The sequence below is a fragment of the Drosophila albomicans genome, chromosome 3 (genome assembly GCF_009650485.2).
Source record: "Drosophila albomicans strain 15112-1751.03 chromosome 3, ASM965048v2, whole genome shotgun sequence".
Taxonomy (NCBI): Eukaryota; Metazoa; Arthropoda; class Insecta; order Diptera; family Drosophilidae; genus Drosophila; species Drosophila albomicans.
In genome coordinates this window covers 949,779-968,210 of record NC_047629.2, presented here as the reverse complement: position 1 = coordinate 968,210, position 18,432 = coordinate 949,779, and the positions used below count along the sequence as shown (strand labels likewise).

The window sequence follows — 18,432 nt, the reverse complement described above, 5'->3', positions numbered from 1 at the left end:
ACGTTTGTATCTTTATTTGATTTGCCCTAATGCATGTGGTGAGAATAATTTATGGTAGTTCAGCTGTTCGCACATTGTTTTCTTATTTAGATTTCTCAGTATTTATTTTACATGTGACGATATAAAAATAAATTACGTCAATGATATTTAAAAAATGCGTAAAATAATAATAAAGCTCAAAGCCCTTACAAAACAAATTTGTATGTTAATACTTCCCCATTTATTAATAGAAAATTATTTTAAGTAATTCATATACGTTTTAATTGAATTTGTTAAATAATGCGAATAATGCAATAACCGAATGAAATTATATTTAAAATTAATCGAAAGAAAAATATGACGACAAAATATTAATCAAAGGGAATTTTAAGATATTCTTGAAATAATATATATATATATATAATTATTTAAAAGATTCGCAAATCAATATTAAAACTTAATCAATTTTAAAATATTTAAATTATTTTGACTTTCATTGCACATGGGAATACAATATTGAATTTCGATTTGGAATTTAAATCCAGTAGAAAAGTGTCACATATAATTTGGAGAAAATTTTATGACTGCCTAATGAAAATGGAGGAAGCTTGGCGGTATATCAATGCTTTTGAAAAATCACATTTCTCATTTAATTGAGTGCTAAGCGTTGCGCAAGTGCTGTAACTGACTGGATAACAAACGGGTCCTTAGAGAGCCTTGGCATATGGATAAATAGGCACGCAAGAGAATTGACATTTAACTCTCTTTAACCGAAGGCAAAGAGTCACTCGCACAGTTGGTCAAAATGGAAAATATAATGTGAGAATGTAAAATATGTTTTGAATTACGATTTAACGGAATGTAATGCAAAAGGGGTTTACTATATTGTCGTGAATCGCCTATGAGTATAGTGTAAGCTTCAGCTATATATTTGGGTTGCTTTGTGCAACTTGGGTTTATAATTTTGCAAAGCTATGTTGTTGCCACTGTGCTGCATGCTTGCCCTCAATATGCCAACAAGTTACACTTTGAAAGCGAGCTGCTATGACGTCATTACCTACATAAGCAGCACACAGAGCCAGAAGGAGGAGCTGCTGGAGCAAGTCTGCAAGCCGCTTGCCAACTAGCAACAGATGCCGATTGTGGAACTTTGCGACTCTCGTTACGACCCGAGAGAGTAATTCGAGGTGCCGAACGTTCTCAGTTTATCCGGGAATTGTGTTCGGTTCGGTTCGTGTTCGACAATGGGCCAGTATAAATAGCAGCGTGTCCTGCGTGCAGGATACAGTCAAACGAAAGACTTGCTTGCGTACGTGTTCGGAGCTAAGCTGACACTCAGCTGAGACGCTGTCCGTTTTTAAGTTACAAACAGTTTGAGAGTGATTGTGCACAATTGAATTCACCGTTGCATACTTTTAGGCGTTCATTTTAACTTGCAAGTGTGTTCCTTGTCGTCTCTTCTTCCACTTGTTCAACGCTCAACGTTCACGTCGCGTCTTGCCGCGTCGCTAATAAAAACCAAAAAAAAAACCAATTAATTCGGTCTTAGCTGTCAACGAGGAGCACTTTGCATCACAACCAGGACAATGCAGGCCGTGCACAAAACTGCACAGAGGAGCAAGTGGCTGCTGCTGCTGCTCTCAATGCTACTCAATGCTGTAAGTCGATGGGGGTCATACAGGATGCAAGGATGCAATTTCATATTACCGCGTTGCCCAGTTATCACGCAACTTCAGCAGGGCTTTTCTTCTGGTCCTCGTGCTGTCTCTTCTAATGTTTCGTTGTTCTATTTGTGTGTGCGTTTGTTTATCTGTCCTAGCAAATGGACATGGACGTGTGTGCGTTGAGGCGTAAATTTCCTGCAAAATCGTCAACCAGTTTTTTATCGTACTCGCGTATACCATTATGTATTTAAATAAATGCGGATTTCAATTGAATTTGCCAAGGGATCAGCTAAAGTAACCAGAGCAAAAAGGTTTTTTGTCGTATTTTGTGTACAAATTTGTTTGTCATTCTAAAAATGAAAACTGCGTAGGCGTTCATTGAGCTACAGAAGTATATTACAAAAATATTTAAATGAATAAGATTTTTAAAATATATTTAAATCCGAAAATTAATTAATTGCAAAATTATATTCTGTTATTTAGGAATTGAGTAATATTTGTGTTAAAATACACTTTCAGTAAATCTCAAATAAGTCCCACATAAAAATTATCACATTAAAAACGAAAAAACTTCAATGTATTATAAATTCAAAAGAAAAAAATGAATTACAAATTATATAGTTTATTAAATAGAACTCTTAAAAAAAAGTTAGCATACAAAAATGTTGTATTACGTAATATAATAAAAAAATTAAAGTTTTGTAATTAAATTTGTATGTTATATTTCACAAAATGATTACAAATTTTTGGATCATATTTAATTTAAGTTAGATCCTTCCCAAACCAACAAAATATAATTAGAAATACTACGAAGAGATTTTATACATCTCAACTCAACATTTTTAATTCATAATTGTGACTAGGAAAAGATTTAAACACTATAGATATTTTATCAAAGCAATAGCTATAGCCATATTTATCCATTGCAATGAACTTAAAAATTTCTAAATAGTCATACGACGAAGAGATGTAAAGTATAGTGATTAAATTTGTATTTCACTTTGTCTACATGTTTCTTAATAAGCAATTGATACATTACAAAATTTATGGGAAGCAGTAGCCTAGCTCATCCATTGCAATTATTAGATTAAACTTCTGCATACATGTTAATTTAGTTAATAAAATACTCTTTTTTTTGTCTGTCATGTTTATAACTCTTTATAACTCATGTCTGTAACTCTTTTATAATTAATGACACAATCTAATCACATAAATGCAGGCATTTGGCTTGCCACACATTCCTGTTGTTAGTCAGTGCAAGTTTTCCCACACAATTACAAAATTAAAATCTTAACTAACAATGGGTGGCACTTGAGTGCGCTCCCAAGTACAGTAAGCACTTACTTAGAATGCACTTGACTTACAGCTACTACAGCTGTTCAGCTAACGGCGAACTGTATTGTCTGCAATATTTCAGTTGCACTCAGCAAACGCCTTCGCTGTGCAGTAATTTATGTTGCTGTCACGCCTCCCCGGGGCGCAGGAAGTGCTGCAACAGTTGCCATTGTGGCTACCATGGCTGCACCGACCACAAACTGGTCCATTGCCATTCTCAACACGACGAGTTGCTCTTGGTCCAGGCGCCACGTGCAACTGGCCCAGAGTGCAATTTGTTTTTTACTCTGTTCAGTATTTATTATACAGGGTATGCAATATCTCAATCAAAACGGAAATGCATATTTACTTTGGTTCTTGATTAACAGTCTATCTATCTCAATCAATATTCTAGTGAATAGACATTCTATCTCTACTGTGGTTTGCTTAAAAATGAATTCGTTAAAAACTCCTGATTTATGTAACAAGTATTTCATAGTCGACTAACTCCTTTGCAAGTTTCATGCTTGTTTTTTTTTCATACTGCAGTTCAACATTGAACAATTTATGGGGTAAGCTCAACATTTTCTATTGTTGCCTGCTGACATTTGTTGGCATTTGTCAGCGGCTGCCTGCGGTCCTGTGACCTGTCCGTGTCCGTGTCTGTGTCCCTGTCCAAATCCTTTTTTCCGTGTGAAACCTCTAGACAGCTGTCCGTCATAAATGCGTGACTGAGGGTGAAATTAAAATTGTGCTTGAAAAATAACATTCCAAATCTGAGTTTTGTTTTTCTCGCAAATTGCTTGTTGCACATTTTTGCTTTCGGCTTAATTAAAGTTTTGCAGTCTTCAAATTCATGTGCCACATTATTCCAGCTGAAACTTATTACTCGGAATGAAGCGACTCAAGCGTTTTGATATTGCATTAAATTACACAGATGTTGCTAAAACTACAGCTTCCACAACAAAGGAATAGGACGAACAAAACTGTAAGAGAAGTACTTAGAAACAGCTCAAGTGACAGGACTAATAAAGGGAAGGAGAAGTAGAAGAAGAAAGAAGCTTAATTGCGGTTATCTGGCGCGTAATTAAAGTTGTTTAGCAGTGGTATAAAGTGTTTATCAAACTGTCTTAGTTAAAGTTGTTGCTATGGTGTCTTGTAAATACATTCATAACGAGAGTAAACAGTACTTTCAGTTGATTGATTACTTTAATCAACTTAGGTATCTATCTGTATTTGTGCGGAGGTCAGTTTTCTGCAAACGGTGTAAATATGTGGATGGAAAATGTATATCTTTACATTCGTAAGATTAAATATTTTGAAAAAAAAGCGAAAAGCAAGCGTAATCTTTAAGTGAACAATTTGAAAAAAATAAAAAATCAAGCGTAATTTTTAAGCAAGAGTCACAAAGAATCATAACTACTGTTGTTATAATCCCTGAATCCCTAATTTGGACCAGATAAAATACAAATTGAGCTATATTTTGAACGTAATGGTATATATTAAATAATCAAAGAATAACCACAAAAAGTTTGGGTTAATTTACTTTACTATAAATTTTTTTATTTCTGTCCAACTATCCGTCCGTATGAACACCTAGATCCACAGCACTTGTTATGTTTGCACGCTGATCAAGTTTGTTTCAAAATCTTGCCACCTTCACTTTCGCCCCGCAAATCGATAAAAGTGGGATAACAAGAGTTCAATCCTGATTCGCAATTGTTGGTACATATAATACATTTTTTCTTCTGGTTTCTGTAAATTTGATTTCGATCAGATAAAAATTATAGAAATAATTAAAGAAATACTTTTGTATAGGCAAAACTGTCTTGCATTGGCTGACAATCTGGTACATTTTGAACTCTATGGTGTACTTTCAATGTAATACTATATCAATATACGTCATAGCCTTTGGTTTGATTCAGTATTTTTGCGGTGTATTAATTCGGTATATTTTTGGAATAATACCGCAGTGTTTTGCTTTTATGCAAAATGGGTAGCGGGTATATCACAGTCGAGCGCACTCGTCTGTAGCATTCTTACTTGTTTTATTAAAAATGGGTAGAGTCACACTTGACTTTAGCTTTAGTACTTACTATATAAGTAATTTAAATACTTTTGAATAAGTTCAAAGGTTATACAATATCCTTCAGCTTATGTTCGGCACTTAAAATATAGTATTCAATTCTTTGTGCAATGGATTGATTTATAATTAGTAATATCGCACACACTATAGTTGTACATCAAGATTTGCTGACGCAAATCAAAGCACTGCAGGCGATATATGTATCAATTCAAATGCTGCTGCTGACAGCAGCAACTACGTCAAGTTAATTGCAATGCGCGCATGTTGCTCAACGTATCCTGGCGCGTATGCCAACTGACGCTTATTAAATCCTTTACTGTTCGACGCTTGGCGAGGATGCACATCCTTATTGTGTGTGTGAAGAATGCGCCGATAAGCGAACAAAGACAAAGACAACGCCATGCACATGTATTCGGATTGGCATGCCGTCTGTTCTGTCTGATGTAACTGAAGCGTGCAGTATTATGCTGTGATTCTGCGTCATGAATGTTGCAGGCACTTATGACGACTGTATAACAATGCTGGCGGTTGCATGCGGAATGCAAATCGAATTAGACAGCAGATCGATATGGGAACTAGGCTGTACTATGCGCTATGATATCGTATCATTGCGTCTCATTAAATACTGAATGTTGCTCATACGCAACGTTAACCAAGGCAAGCAAAATGTTATAAAAATAATCAACATTCATGAAAATGCAAATGGTGAGCATATATGTGTACGCTGAGTGCTAGCAAATATTCATTATCTTGGGCAAACATCAGGCACCCACATAGACTCTTGAACACTCGAACACTCTCAACTTTATGACTGCAAGTATGTATGTGAGACTTTTCATGCCGTTGTTGTTGCCATTGTCTTGAGCCATAAATATCAAAGCGGAATTCAAGCGCCAACTGGGAAGACAACTGTAAGCTGCGCGTAATTGAGAATTCACACCTGAATAAGAATTTCCCCATACATGCGCCTCCCGCACAGCAATTGTATTTGTATTTGTATTTGTATTTGCTCAGATGAAAACTGAACTTGAAGCTTGGTTACTTATCGAACCGCATCAACCAGACATTGGCCAAACAATTGTTGCTTAACTTGGGGGAACTGTCTAGAAACTTTATGAAAAGTTTTGGGGTACGCAGGTTTTGTACATTCAATGTTTGGTAAATATTACCTTTAATTAAGTTTCTTTTTATAAAACAATCTAATGTACTTTGGCTGATTGTCCTTGAACTTTTTCGATTCAAACTTTAAATGATTTGTATTGTTGCAAGTAAATAAAAAGAAGTCATAATTTCACTTGATTATGTTTTATTTTAAACAATGTCAGCCAAACTTGTTGAATAGGATGAAAATAAATAGATGTCAAATTTAATAACCTACATATAGTTTCATTTATGGTAAGCTAAAATTGAATCTAAATTAAAATCCAAAATTCAATTATCTGTTGCTTCGCTGTTCGAACATAAAATCGAAAATAATGGACTTTAGTTTTTGACACAAAATCGAATTCAATTTACATGTTTATTACCATTTGCAGTGCGAATGCTGTGAGGTAAACAACTAACAAACTATGAAGTGAACTAATAGTAGTAGCAAAAACGCTGTATAACTTTTCTCAACTAACTTCAACGCATAGTTCAGAAAGCGTTCTGATAAACTGACTGCTGTTTGAAATATAATATTTTCCTTTATTTATGCTCTTCTAAGAATGTATTATGTTTGAAATCAGAAACAGATGAGCTCAATATTATGCAATTCAATAAAAATTCTGTTGTCAAAGTATATTAAAAAAGTATTATATCGAGATATCAATATGACGTCATGTTTTTGAGCTGGCTTTGACTTAACATTTTTATTAAAATACCAGCAACGAACGCCCTCGCATTCAAATTATACAGAACAAGTATCAACGAAAAAAAGTGCTGCAAAGGGGGAAAGGAGGAAGCTCCGCCTCTTATCATGTCTATGCAGCACACAAAAAACATTTGTTGCTTTTACGGTCCTGGCTGGCATTTGTTGTTATGGCCTTTGTTATGTGGCAATGGATGTAAAAATGCTGTTGCCAACATTTCGGCGTTGCGATAAAATACGTATACGCCACGTGTGCATTTCATTAGCAATATTCGGCTTTAAATCGTGGAAAGATTAAAGTGCACATTAAGTTAGGGTTTCAGTTCCAATATTATTTATTTAATACTTTCATAAATGTATTCAACTTCATTTGCTTTATTTGACAAAGGTCAATGATTAAAGATATTGTATATCCGAGCTAAGGAACTGTTTTTTATATGCATAAAATGCGACCTGTTGTTATTTCACCAGCGACTTAACAACTTTATTACGCATACGAAAAAGGAAAAAGCAATTTCAGCTTGAGTCCCATTTTATTGATTGATGACCTTTGATTTGGTATAAAGAGGGACATCAATGTATTTGCAGAGACCAGCTAAGGGAACAGCTGTGCTTTAACTCCGAGTGGATCATCGCCACAATCAATCACCACTTGCTCTGTGTGGTGCGTAGGATTTCAGATTGAATTCCATTCAGTAACATTAACGCAAATGCTGTCACTGTTTGTTGCCTTTCCACTTCTGGCATTCTATTCTACTAATGTGTGTAATTGCTGGCCTTCCCCCAACGCTTTGTGTATTGTCCACATGGTATGTAGATTTCTATATGTCAGTGAAGGACGTTGGTATTTCTGGGCACACATTCCCATAAAGGCATGTAACAATGGTACATCGAGCGGATTCTCGTGGGTAATTACAATTACAATTATGTGGGTAGTGCACCATATAAAGATAATGCTCTGACATGCACAATTGCTTAATGGACGCCTTTGGTTTCAAATTGTAGTAGACAGATATTCAAATTAATGTGATTGCTCCGAAATGGACCATGTCTCGACTTACGCAGTATTATTAAACATAAAGAGTATTTATGCAACGTGAGCAAAGTCTATTTGAAACAATTTGTTCAAAGAAGAAGCCCTTTTTTATTCAGTTAATATTATTTCTTTGTGCATTTTCAAGCAACGGCAGCAAATATGTTTTCAAAAGAAATAGCGTAAAAATAATTACTGCCATAATTTGCAACCTTTTCTTAAGTCCCTTGTAAAGAAACTGCTGAAACACTGAGCTCACTTTGGACTACGCGATGCTGTGGCGCACAATACGGAGCAAAGTACGAAGAACAATGTTGGAGAGGCCAAAGCACTTAAGTTTTAATGCCACCTCACAATATTTATTTAAGTAAAAGAAAAGCCAAACGAAAATAGCAACAAACTGCGTCATTAAATTATCCCAAGTAAACGAGAAAAGCAACAACAACAAATGGAAACATTCCAGCTCGGACGTTGGCGATAATAAAATTTGTATCCTGTGGCAGGAGCATAGCGACATAAGCGGCTCAACAGGCAGCCAGATGATAGCGAGTACGGGAGTAATCAGGAGAACGCGAAGTCGACAGCAGACTGTCGTTAAGCTCGTTAGAAACCAACAAATCTTGGTCAAAAGATGATTAATCTGTTGGATTGCATGAAAGTAGTTAGTTAAAGGCGACGTACCCAATTAGTGAACAATATATATATATATAAATGAAATAAATCGCTTCGGACAAATTAAAGTCAATTGTTATATCCCGCTGACAGCCTTTCATTTCATTGCACTTCACGGTAAATTTAATTGACATTTTATAGTGGACTTTAATTAATTTTTTATTACGCTGCGAGGAATTCATTATCAGGTGAATGCGGACGTTGCTGCTTTTGACACCTGTCCACTTTACACTTTCCATTCGCTGTCATTTTAATTAGCAGGCACAATATTAAATAGTAATTTTTGACCACGCTTTACCCAGAAGTTTATTCTTAAAAAGAAAAATTCAAATTGATTGCCGCATTCTTCAACATTTAATGAAAACTCAAGTATTTTGAAAAGCATTTAAAATCATTTAAATAAAAATACTTTCCATTAAAATAGATTTGAAAGTAAATGTAAAAGTGATAATTAAAGTCTATAATAAAAAGCATACTATTAATATGATTTCCTCTGATTAATTATAAATCTCGAAAATTATTTTAAATACGTTGTTTCAAAACTTTATGCCTATTAAAAGTAATAGTAAACTAAGATATAAATAGGAAAAACAACTTTAGAAAATTGGTTATTTGTAGCAAAGAGAAAGCTGAAACTATGAATTAAAACGTCGTGTTAATCCAAGCAGGCGGAAAAGACTAATCCGCTAAGTTTTTAGACAGCTGTACATAAATTTAATGTATTCAGAGCAGCATCATGCCAAGTTTTTTGTGACAATTCCTTATCTTCCCCGAAAGAAGAACAAGTGCAGAAACCTTAAGAATTTTGTCAAGGCTTCTGCGCTTCATTTTATAGTACAAAAATGTTTGGGTTGATAGTAAAAGAAAATGCTTTATTTTGCCTCATAGCGCCTTTGTTTATTTGGGCGTCGAGACTGTCAGAATGGAATGAGAAGGACTGTCACTGAGGTTCTGTGTTCTTAGGGGCGAAAATGTGGGCTTCAAGATCTTCAAGGCATAAATTTTGAAATTAAATTTTTGTTGCATGCTTTTTTCGCGCATTTGCATGAATTGACAGTTTTATGCGTACAGAGAGATTCCAGAACAATTCAGAGACAGAGCAGAGCATGTCACTTTCACAGCCACTGCACTATGGGCAAAAAGTCGCAAAGTGCGGCATTTTTACATATTTTTTGTGTTCGGTATTATTAAATTGACTTTATTTTTTGAATTAGAATACTTCAAGAATACTGAAACATATATCTAAAAAATTTTAGACTTCGTTGGTAATTTGTTATTCGCCCATATTTAAAGACTATGGTCTGGACCCTCTAAAAAAATAAATTGGCGAGAAAATTTGTGATTTTTTCTGTCAATTTTATATTCAAATATTAAATCAAACAAAAAAGCTTGAATATGGAATTTAATTGTCAAGGTATGTAATTTTAATTATTGGCACTAAATTTTTAGTACATGTGATATATTGTCCAATCATGCAATGTGTTGTTGGTATATTTTAAGGTCCCTGGTATTTGTGTTTCTGTGGAGTGTAACTAGTGCGTCTAGGCCGGTCGAGGCAATATTAAAGCTGAATGTTATTAACCAAACTGTTAACAATCAAATAGTGGTTAACATTTTTGCCCGTTTTTGCCCGATTTACGGCAAAACTCAATGTTGCAGTTGTATTTACGTCTTGTTTTGCAACGTTGTTTGATTTTTGGGGCAACAACAACCGCCAACAAACTGCTGTGAAGCTGTTTGTTTTGCAAAATATCGATGAAAATGAATTAAGTGATGTTCAGCAAATCTTAACAAAAGATAAGCTTATTCAGTTTTTCAGATTGAATAACACTAATTTACGAAAATGCAACAGAAAAGCCTGCGCAATGGCTTACATCCTCGTTCATAATTGAGTTTCTTAAGATGATGTTCCACCCGAAAAGCCTGGTCGTAAACGCTTCACGTATACTGAGGCAGGACCAAGGTTAAAGTGAAAATTAGCATTTAAACTAGTCTATGAAACAGAAAAGTCAATGCTATTGTTGCATGACGTTTTGAAAAGTGTTTATATAATTTTAATTGCTACATAATGTGAGTTTGAGGTATGCCCATCAAAAGTTAAAGTACTGATGTACTTATACGTTAATACTTATAAGTGCTATCCAATGTCTCAAATTTTGCATAAAGTACTATTACATTGGCACCGAATTATGGAAACCTCCGTACTTCTTCTAGGGGCTCTCCGTGAAAATGCGTCAGAAGAGCGCAAAAAAGTATACAAGCTCAATATGTTTTCTCATGCAAGGAAAAACAGCCGTCTGAATACCATATTAGATGTGTTTAATAGAGCATTGGATTCCTCTGAGCCACTGCTTTCAACTATAAATCTAAAGGAACGCCAAAGATTAAACTATTAAAAAGCCTACCAAGAGATGTTATAGCTCTTTTGAAATCTCCTGATATTGAGCCCCCAATAACATGGGCATGTGTAGACAATAATGATAATCAGGTAGAAGAAGGCGGAGATAATGAACTCGAAATTTTTGGGCAAAGATCCCTGGAGTTGGAGGAAGAGCTTAGTGAAGAATAAATTATTAACTGGACACCAAGGTATGGAGTCACAAAACATAATATTGGGCTCTAATACATTTTTGATTTAATTTTGCATAGATCCAAATTAAATTTAAAATGCGAATTTGACAAAAATATATTAATTTAATAAATTTAGTTTAATTTTATTAAATATATTACATTAAAATATTGTAAAACAATTTTTTTGAAAAAAAATCGAAAATATAACCTCATGGTAAGGTGGGCGGGAAGGAAGGCGTGGTCCAGTTGAAAAAAGAAAAAATCCGAAATTCGATATTTATTTTTTAGGTATATGTACAAATTTTCATGTTTCTATCTTCAAAAATGGTAAAAATGCCGCAATTCGGGACTTTTTGCCCATAGTGCACTGTTGTTCTCTTTGTTGTTGCTCTTGTTTATCTCTTATTTGTTTTTGCAATCTACGCAGTTCACATGAATAAACACAAAGACAAAAAATCACGGGTGCGCTGAAAAGTATGCACTAATATTTTGCCACATTTTCAGCATTGTCATGTGGCGATTTATGGTATTCCTGTGCAAATTTACGACTATGGCAATCATTTATGATTCTGCAAATATTTTTATACGCTCCACAAGATGAAAGGGCTCCACATCGGGATGGGACAACAAAATCAACAAGAGGAAATTCAATTTGAGCATGTACTCGGATATGTACTATACAAGTTGTTGTCATTGGTTATTGGCTTATTGACACTCGTGAAGAGGAAATTAATTTGCAATAAAGTGCGGAATTCAATAACCATAAACAATTTGAGTGGAATTGTATTGTTGCGGTGCGCTGTAATAATAATGTATGCAGTAACCAAGTAGTTAAAGTCACATTAAATTGCATAATTTCCAAGAAATTGTAGAAATGTCATTGTAAGACGTTATTTATAAGATTTTGTTAAATGTTTGTAAACTGATTACAGTTACAATCAAAATCCATTTACTTCTTTATGAAGTAGAGAATCCGTACAAGTAAAAGACAGCAGGACAAAGCAAGTTAAAATTACGAAACTTACTCACTTTGAGCACTTCTTTAACAAAATCCCAGAGTATATAATATTCTAGTCAACCTGATTAAATTTAGTTCATTTCTGAAGTAATTATTTGAAAGTCTGTTTATAAGAGCGTTTCAAAGTGTTGCTTATATATTTTTCATTCAATTCAAGTTTAATATGAAAATGCTATCGACATCTAAATTTAACAATCAAGTTAGGGCCTTCGAAATGCTATTGTAGCAAACTGGTTGATGCACCTAGAAAGTTGAATCTTAATCCTTCTCTTGTAAATATTATATTGTTAGCGAATCGATTTGTCTTTCTGCGTATACTCGTGAAAGTCTTTCACATATGCCATCAGTAAAAATAACTATATCGAGATCTTCTTCTTCGTATATTATATAACGCTGTGGGTTAGTTAACGTAAAAGTTGCTACACCAACTGCGAAAGCTTTAAGACCTATTCAGTGAATCAAATGCTAATAGATATCATTCAGTTGACTTAGTAAACACCTTGGGGGCACTATTTGGAGTGCTAATAAGCGATAAGGCTCTGACATGCAGTCAGTAAGCTTAATAACAAGAACAACTGTGGCGAAGCTAAAAGAACAACAAACATTCGCACACTCACGCACTCACACACTCATATCGCACTCACATGTACACATGAGTGCACATAAGTAGTTGTCAATTTCTGTTTGAGATTTACGGTGCTTACGCCGCCGGCAAGCACATCCTCAGTCATATCCTCAGCCCTGCACGCGCCCTGGTGAGTTATTAAAAACGGAAGTTTTGTCTTTGCCTCTGAGGAAGCGCACAATACACACACACATGCACACAATCGCACACAGGCAAACTCACGCCTACCCGGCGGATGAAGGACATTCTCATGCGCTAGCGACTTGTTCTTGGGCATTATCCTTTCGCTACAAGTGAGTTTTCCTTAGCAAAATGTTTTCTCTAGCATGTGAGTCTATGAAAACCAAAAAATATTATGTGCTTAGCTGTGGCTGTCGTCGTCTGTTTGGCCAAGTCAATGTGTTAGACGTGAAGAGTCTTTTGAGATCTTATTGGCCTGTTGCTATGAAGCATTAGTCTCAAGAATAAGGGATAAATATGCTCAATTGAAATGGGACTCTCAAATATTTAAAGATGCTAAAAATAGCAACAGTTTGGCAGAGTTTAGTAAATGCGAAATACTGTTTGCTGATAAATGGTGCCCGAATGTGAAACAAAGATAACAATAAATTATGCTGTTAGAGTAAAGGAAAGAGCCAATATTCGAGGCGCAAATGCGCCAAACTTCGACACATTTTGAACTTAATTTAGCGTAAATAAATGTGGCAATTAAGTGAATCCCAAGAATTACCCAAGAAGAGGCCAAGCAAGGAAAAAAGCGCGTATAGCTAATTGAAATGTTTTCAACGAGATTTGAGCGTATTTTTCATTGTGTTCTTTTCTTCTTCAATTTTCTTCTCGCAAACAACATTATTTCAGGCATTGCAACCACGCGCTTTTGCCGTAAATGCCACAGAGGATATTGGCAATGTATCGCCTTGCGAAATGGAGTCGATAATAAATCAACTCATGAATCCCAGCCCGGAGTATCAGCTACACGTAAGTCACCTGCCCGTTCCAAGGATGTGCTGCCCCTGGCAGCAGCTGCTGTGGCTTTAAATTGAAATTGCCATTTTTATTCCCCACTTTCCATTCCTTTTCCGAAGGCATCCGCTTTACGTAACCAACTTAAGAATCTGCTGCGAGAACGTCAACTGGCTGTGGGCGAAGAGCAACCATTGGGCGATTACTCTGACTACTTGGACGAGGATAAGCGTTCGGTTGCCGCCTTAGCTGCCCAGGGATTATTGAATGCACCCAAGCGTAGCCTTGCCACATTGGCCAAGAACGGACAACTGCCCACGGCCGAGCCGGGAGATGATTATGCCGACGCCGAGTCCGGTGAGCCCAGCGAACAGAAGCGTTACATTGGATCCCTGGCCCGAGCTGGTGGTCTGATGAGCTTCGGCAAACGTAATGTGGGCACCTTGGCACGTGACTTCCAGCTGCCCAACGGAGCTGGCAAACGCAATCTGGCAACCATGGCCCGTCTCCAGAGTGCACCCACTTCGCATCGGGAGCAACCCAAACGCAATGTCGCCGCCGTGGCACGCTACAACTCGCAACAGCATCAGAATCAACGCAGCGCTGCCGAGAAACGTAATCTGGGTGCTCTAAAGTCATCCCCGGTGCATGGAGCACAGCAGAAGCGGGACGAGGAGGAGATGCTATTGCCTGCTGCCGCTCCCGACTATGCTGATGCCATGCAAAGCTACTGGTGGTATCCTAGCTATGCTGGCTACGCTGATCTCGATTGGAATGATTATCGACGTGCCGAGAAGCGTTTCCTAGGTGAGTAGCGATTGCAAATTAAAAAACTATGCTCATAGTCTTGCAGAGTCCGATTTCCAATCTGAATTGCTTACGATCTTACTAAAATATCTGCAAGACACGAAGTTCTTCGGCAGACCGAAGATGCAATCCGATGCACCAACCCAGCACCTTGCACCCAGTTAGCTATATTTTTCTCTATTGCACTGTTTGTATGTATATAAATATATATACCGACAACCTATTCGACACGAACTATCACCGCAACAAATAGACACCTCGAAGGATCCCGAATTGTTTGGCATTGAGCATGGCAATGATGCTGATGTTGCCAATGCAGAGGACGATGCTGATGCTGATGCCGTTGCCGTTGCAGAGGAGCTGGAGGAGCAACATGAGCAGCAGACAGCGTTGCCACAGAAGCGTCACATTGGCGCCGTATATCGATCTGGCTTTCTGCCCAGTTACCGTTATCTGCGCAGCCCCACCGGCAGCACCGGAGGTGGCTTCGACGGCGCCAGAGGACGCTTTAGTCGCTCGGGACGTGCCAGGCAATTTGTATGAGTAAATGGCGATGGTTCGATGTGTGCTGCATAATTTTATAATTTCCCCTCATTCATTTCGTTGTTGTTCAATCGTTTTCATTTCGTGTGTGCGTCTTGAATGTGGATCTCGTATTATTGTTTTCTTATTTTTGGAGTTAAGGCCTGCTTCAAAACACACTCAAGATCAGCCGCCTGTTGACTTTCGCCTGTCGTAAACTTCAGATAGAATGAATGTAATTATCACGCGTGTCTACTTATATTCTATATATAATCTGTTCTTAGGTTGGAGCATGTTCAACTGCTACCTTCTTTTCTTCTCTGTCTTTCTCTTGCATCTATACAGACTGTTGATTTGCTTTTATAAAGGAGACACGTATTTTCAAGCATGTGATTTGTTAAATATCGAAGTGTGTGAAAATAATATTGATTTCATAGTTTCAGGGCTAAACAATCGATAGTAAATCCATCAAAATGTGCACAAAAGCCATTCATTTGCTATAACAATCCAATTTTTGTTCACATTTCCTTCAACACATTCAAATGCTGTGTACAATTTGTGCTCATATTCAAAGAGATTGTCACATTGCCTAACGGAAATTCGATTTTCCGTCTGCTTTGCCAAATAAGTACTTTCCACCCGAATTTAGATGGGGATAATCGTCTAATTTCCGGCATTTTGTTAGCTGTCGGCTCACAACTTTCATTTGGCTGCAGTTTATTTGCTGCTTAAAAGTTTTTGGCGAGCTTTTTCAAATGTATTTTATTGCTAATCCGAGCGAATTTAGCACTTAAACAATTTAATTCTTCAAACTTTATTGCAGTTTTGTTGCTGCTTTATGCTACTCCAAGCTATTTTAAGCATTTAATACAAATTGAAAAAATTCTGTTCTTTTTGTGTAATAGGAGGGTTGTTGCAACAACTAAACTGTTCCCAGTAGCCGCTGGCAACGTAAAATACGTAGCATACTTTTGGGTGGTGCTCAGAAAGTTTTGTATAAAATACTGTTGCATACTTTTAAGCTGATATCAAATTTATTTCTTGCTGTGAGCGATTTACAAAGGAATTTCATATTTTATGGGATTGAATTTAGCGAGAGTCGCGCAGGGCTCTAAATTAGCCAAATTAATAATTTCGGTGTGTATTGTTTAATAATGATGTTTATGTTTACAAAATTTACTGTATCATTTAAGTTTGTTTTTACTTTTGTCTGCGGTGTTTGATGATTACTTTAAACATTGGCATGTTGCTCAAACAGAAAACTCATTGGCATGTTTGGAATTAATATTTATTTTGTAATTTCAGTGTAATACCTTTAATTTAAGTCGTCTTATGAAATGTCTGTGTCTAGGACTGACAGAACATTGAATAGAAACATTCACAATAGTTGCATGTGTTCTGGTAAAAACACATAATCGTAGGTTGTTTTTTAAATTTCAGAGAAGCGTATTGCATTGCATACTCATAGTTATTGTATAATCTGTTGAAACACTTGCAAGTGTAATGACTTCAAACTAATGCAAAATGTGTGTTTTTGGCAACTGCAGGTCGAGTACTACCCCCAACACGAGCGACTGCGTCAACCAATCGCAGCCGTTTGTAAACGATGTTTCCTACCCAATCGACCGATGATGAACTGGAGCGGTGCTGGCATACGCGGTCGTCTGTCCAAAATCTATGCGGATCCCATTGAGTCAGCCAGTTCATCGGCAGCGATTGCTGCACGCCAGCGCAGCATCTCAACAAACTCGCTGCCCAGTGGACCGGCCGCCATCTCCCGCGGTCCCCCATCCTATCCACCCTTCCACTCGTGGGGCACTCCGCCGCGTATTACAGCACTGCAACGAGGCGTCTATCGACGCAACGGTGAGTCCATGGACAAATACGAATACTAAACACAACAAGATTTATTAAGACAATACTATATAATCGAACTATACAATAACGAAACAGAATTATATCACATACAAGATAATGGTTATTAACGGTTAATTATAGAGTATTTTCGATTTTCGATTTACGACTTACGATTTTCAATGTACTACGAGTAGTTCTTGTCACCGTCACACACACACCTGCAGCACTCGCGGCTACACAGAGCAAATGTGAAATTTGAAATGAACTTTGCGCGTAGTTTCGGTGCCACCCAATACGTATAGATGCGTACCATAAATATTTATGTATATCTTAATATCAATGTAAACTGGGTAACTGATGTCACAGTGCAAAGCAAAAGAACGTTTAAATATCAATACTAAACTAAACCATATCGAAACTATAAAAATCCTAAAACAAAAACAAAAAAACAGAAACGAAAACCCAACTGCAAATTAGTGCCAAAGCCGTTATTTGGACACAAAGTGTTTAGCTTGAATCCTTTTTGAAATATTTTCAACTCCCTACAGATTGTTTTATTATAATTATTATTATTATTATTATCATACGTGTGTAGTTCAATATGACAATAAAAATGTACCAGCGTTATAAGTCGAATAACGAACGAAAGTATGTTATGATATTAGTACTCGTATATACGAAAGAGAATGTTGGAAGAAAAACTGCGTCAAAGACAATAATTAAGAAACTTTGAGAAGATTTCAGCGAAACAGACAATAATTGAATTGACAATAAGATATCGAGCAGAAAAATGTACTCAATCATTTTAAACATTTCTTTGTCATATAACAAAAAATAACCCCAAAAAAATAAGAGAAACAATTATATAAATCCTAAATAAAAAAAACATATTCAATGTGCGTAATTATAAGTCTGATGTTGTCAATATTTAACTTAAATATTTATTTCCGATTTAACGTATTCCATATGCAAAAAATAAAACTGAAAACAAAGAATAAATACTGTATTTAGATCTATATTATATATATTTTAAAATATATATATAATATACATATTTACTTCGTTTATCTATACATGTATCTTTGCATAAAACAAGAGGATGCTCAACGCGAAATGGCGCTGTAAAATATAGTACACACCTAACAAGATGTTATATCTATATACAAATTATATGAAATACCTAAAATAATACTAACAAACAATATATATATATACATACTTATTATCAGTTTGCTCCTAAACTACTGAATTATGTTGTTCATTTATTTAACGGGCTGGATCAGGATTTATAATAAATTTAGAGATTTAGACAGAAGTAAGAATTGGTAAGTAAAGTAAAGTATAAGTATGGTAAAGTAAGTATAAGTACACATTATTAATTCAAAAGTTTTGCGATCAAAATATAATTCAGAAAGAAGGCAATCTTCTACACATTTTCAATTAAAGCAAAATAGTAACCATTGTGAATTTTT

The 18,432-nt window shown here is 36.0% G+C and overlaps 1 protein-coding gene across 4 annotated transcripts; it reads left to right on the top strand.

Moving 5' to 3' along the window:
- Positions 1–1,254: 1,254 nt before the first annotated feature.
- Positions 1,255–17,541, top strand: LOC117570251 (neuropeptide-like 1). Of its 4 annotated transcripts, XM_052005360.1 has the most exons (6): positions 1,273–1,328; positions 1,399–1,637; positions 13,670–13,789; positions 13,897–14,581; positions 14,835–15,118; positions 16,651–17,541. In XM_052005360.1, the coding sequence occupies exons 2-6, from the start codon at positions 1,566–1,568 to the stop codon at positions 16,996–16,998; spliced, it is 1,509 nt and encodes a 502-aa protein (XP_051861320.1). In that variant the 5' UTR covers positions 1,273–1,328; positions 1,399–1,565; the 3' UTR covers positions 16,999–17,541. The 4 variants fall into 4 exon arrangements, with proteins under 4 accessions (XP_034107651.1, XP_034107652.1, XP_034107654.1 ...); XM_034251760.2 differs by having other exon boundaries at positions 1,255–1,637; XM_034251761.2 differs by having other exon boundaries at positions 1,255–1,637; positions 14,835–15,124; positions 16,651–16,733.
- The last annotated feature ends 891 nt before the right edge of the window (positions 17,542–18,432 follow it).

Coding starts and splice junctions, on each gene's coding strand:
- LOC117570251 (XM_034251760.2), top strand. CDS start 1,566: ATGCAGGCCGTGCACAAAACTGCACAGAGGAGCAAGTGGCTGCTGCTG. Junction 1,638..13,669: donor TCTCAATGCTACTCAATGCT/GTAAGTCGATGG, acceptor ACATTATTTCAG/GCATTGCAACCACGCGCTTT. Junction 15,119..16,650: donor CGGGACGTGCCAGGCAATTT/GTATGAGTAAAT, acceptor TGGCAACTGCAG/GTCGAGTACTACCCCCAACA.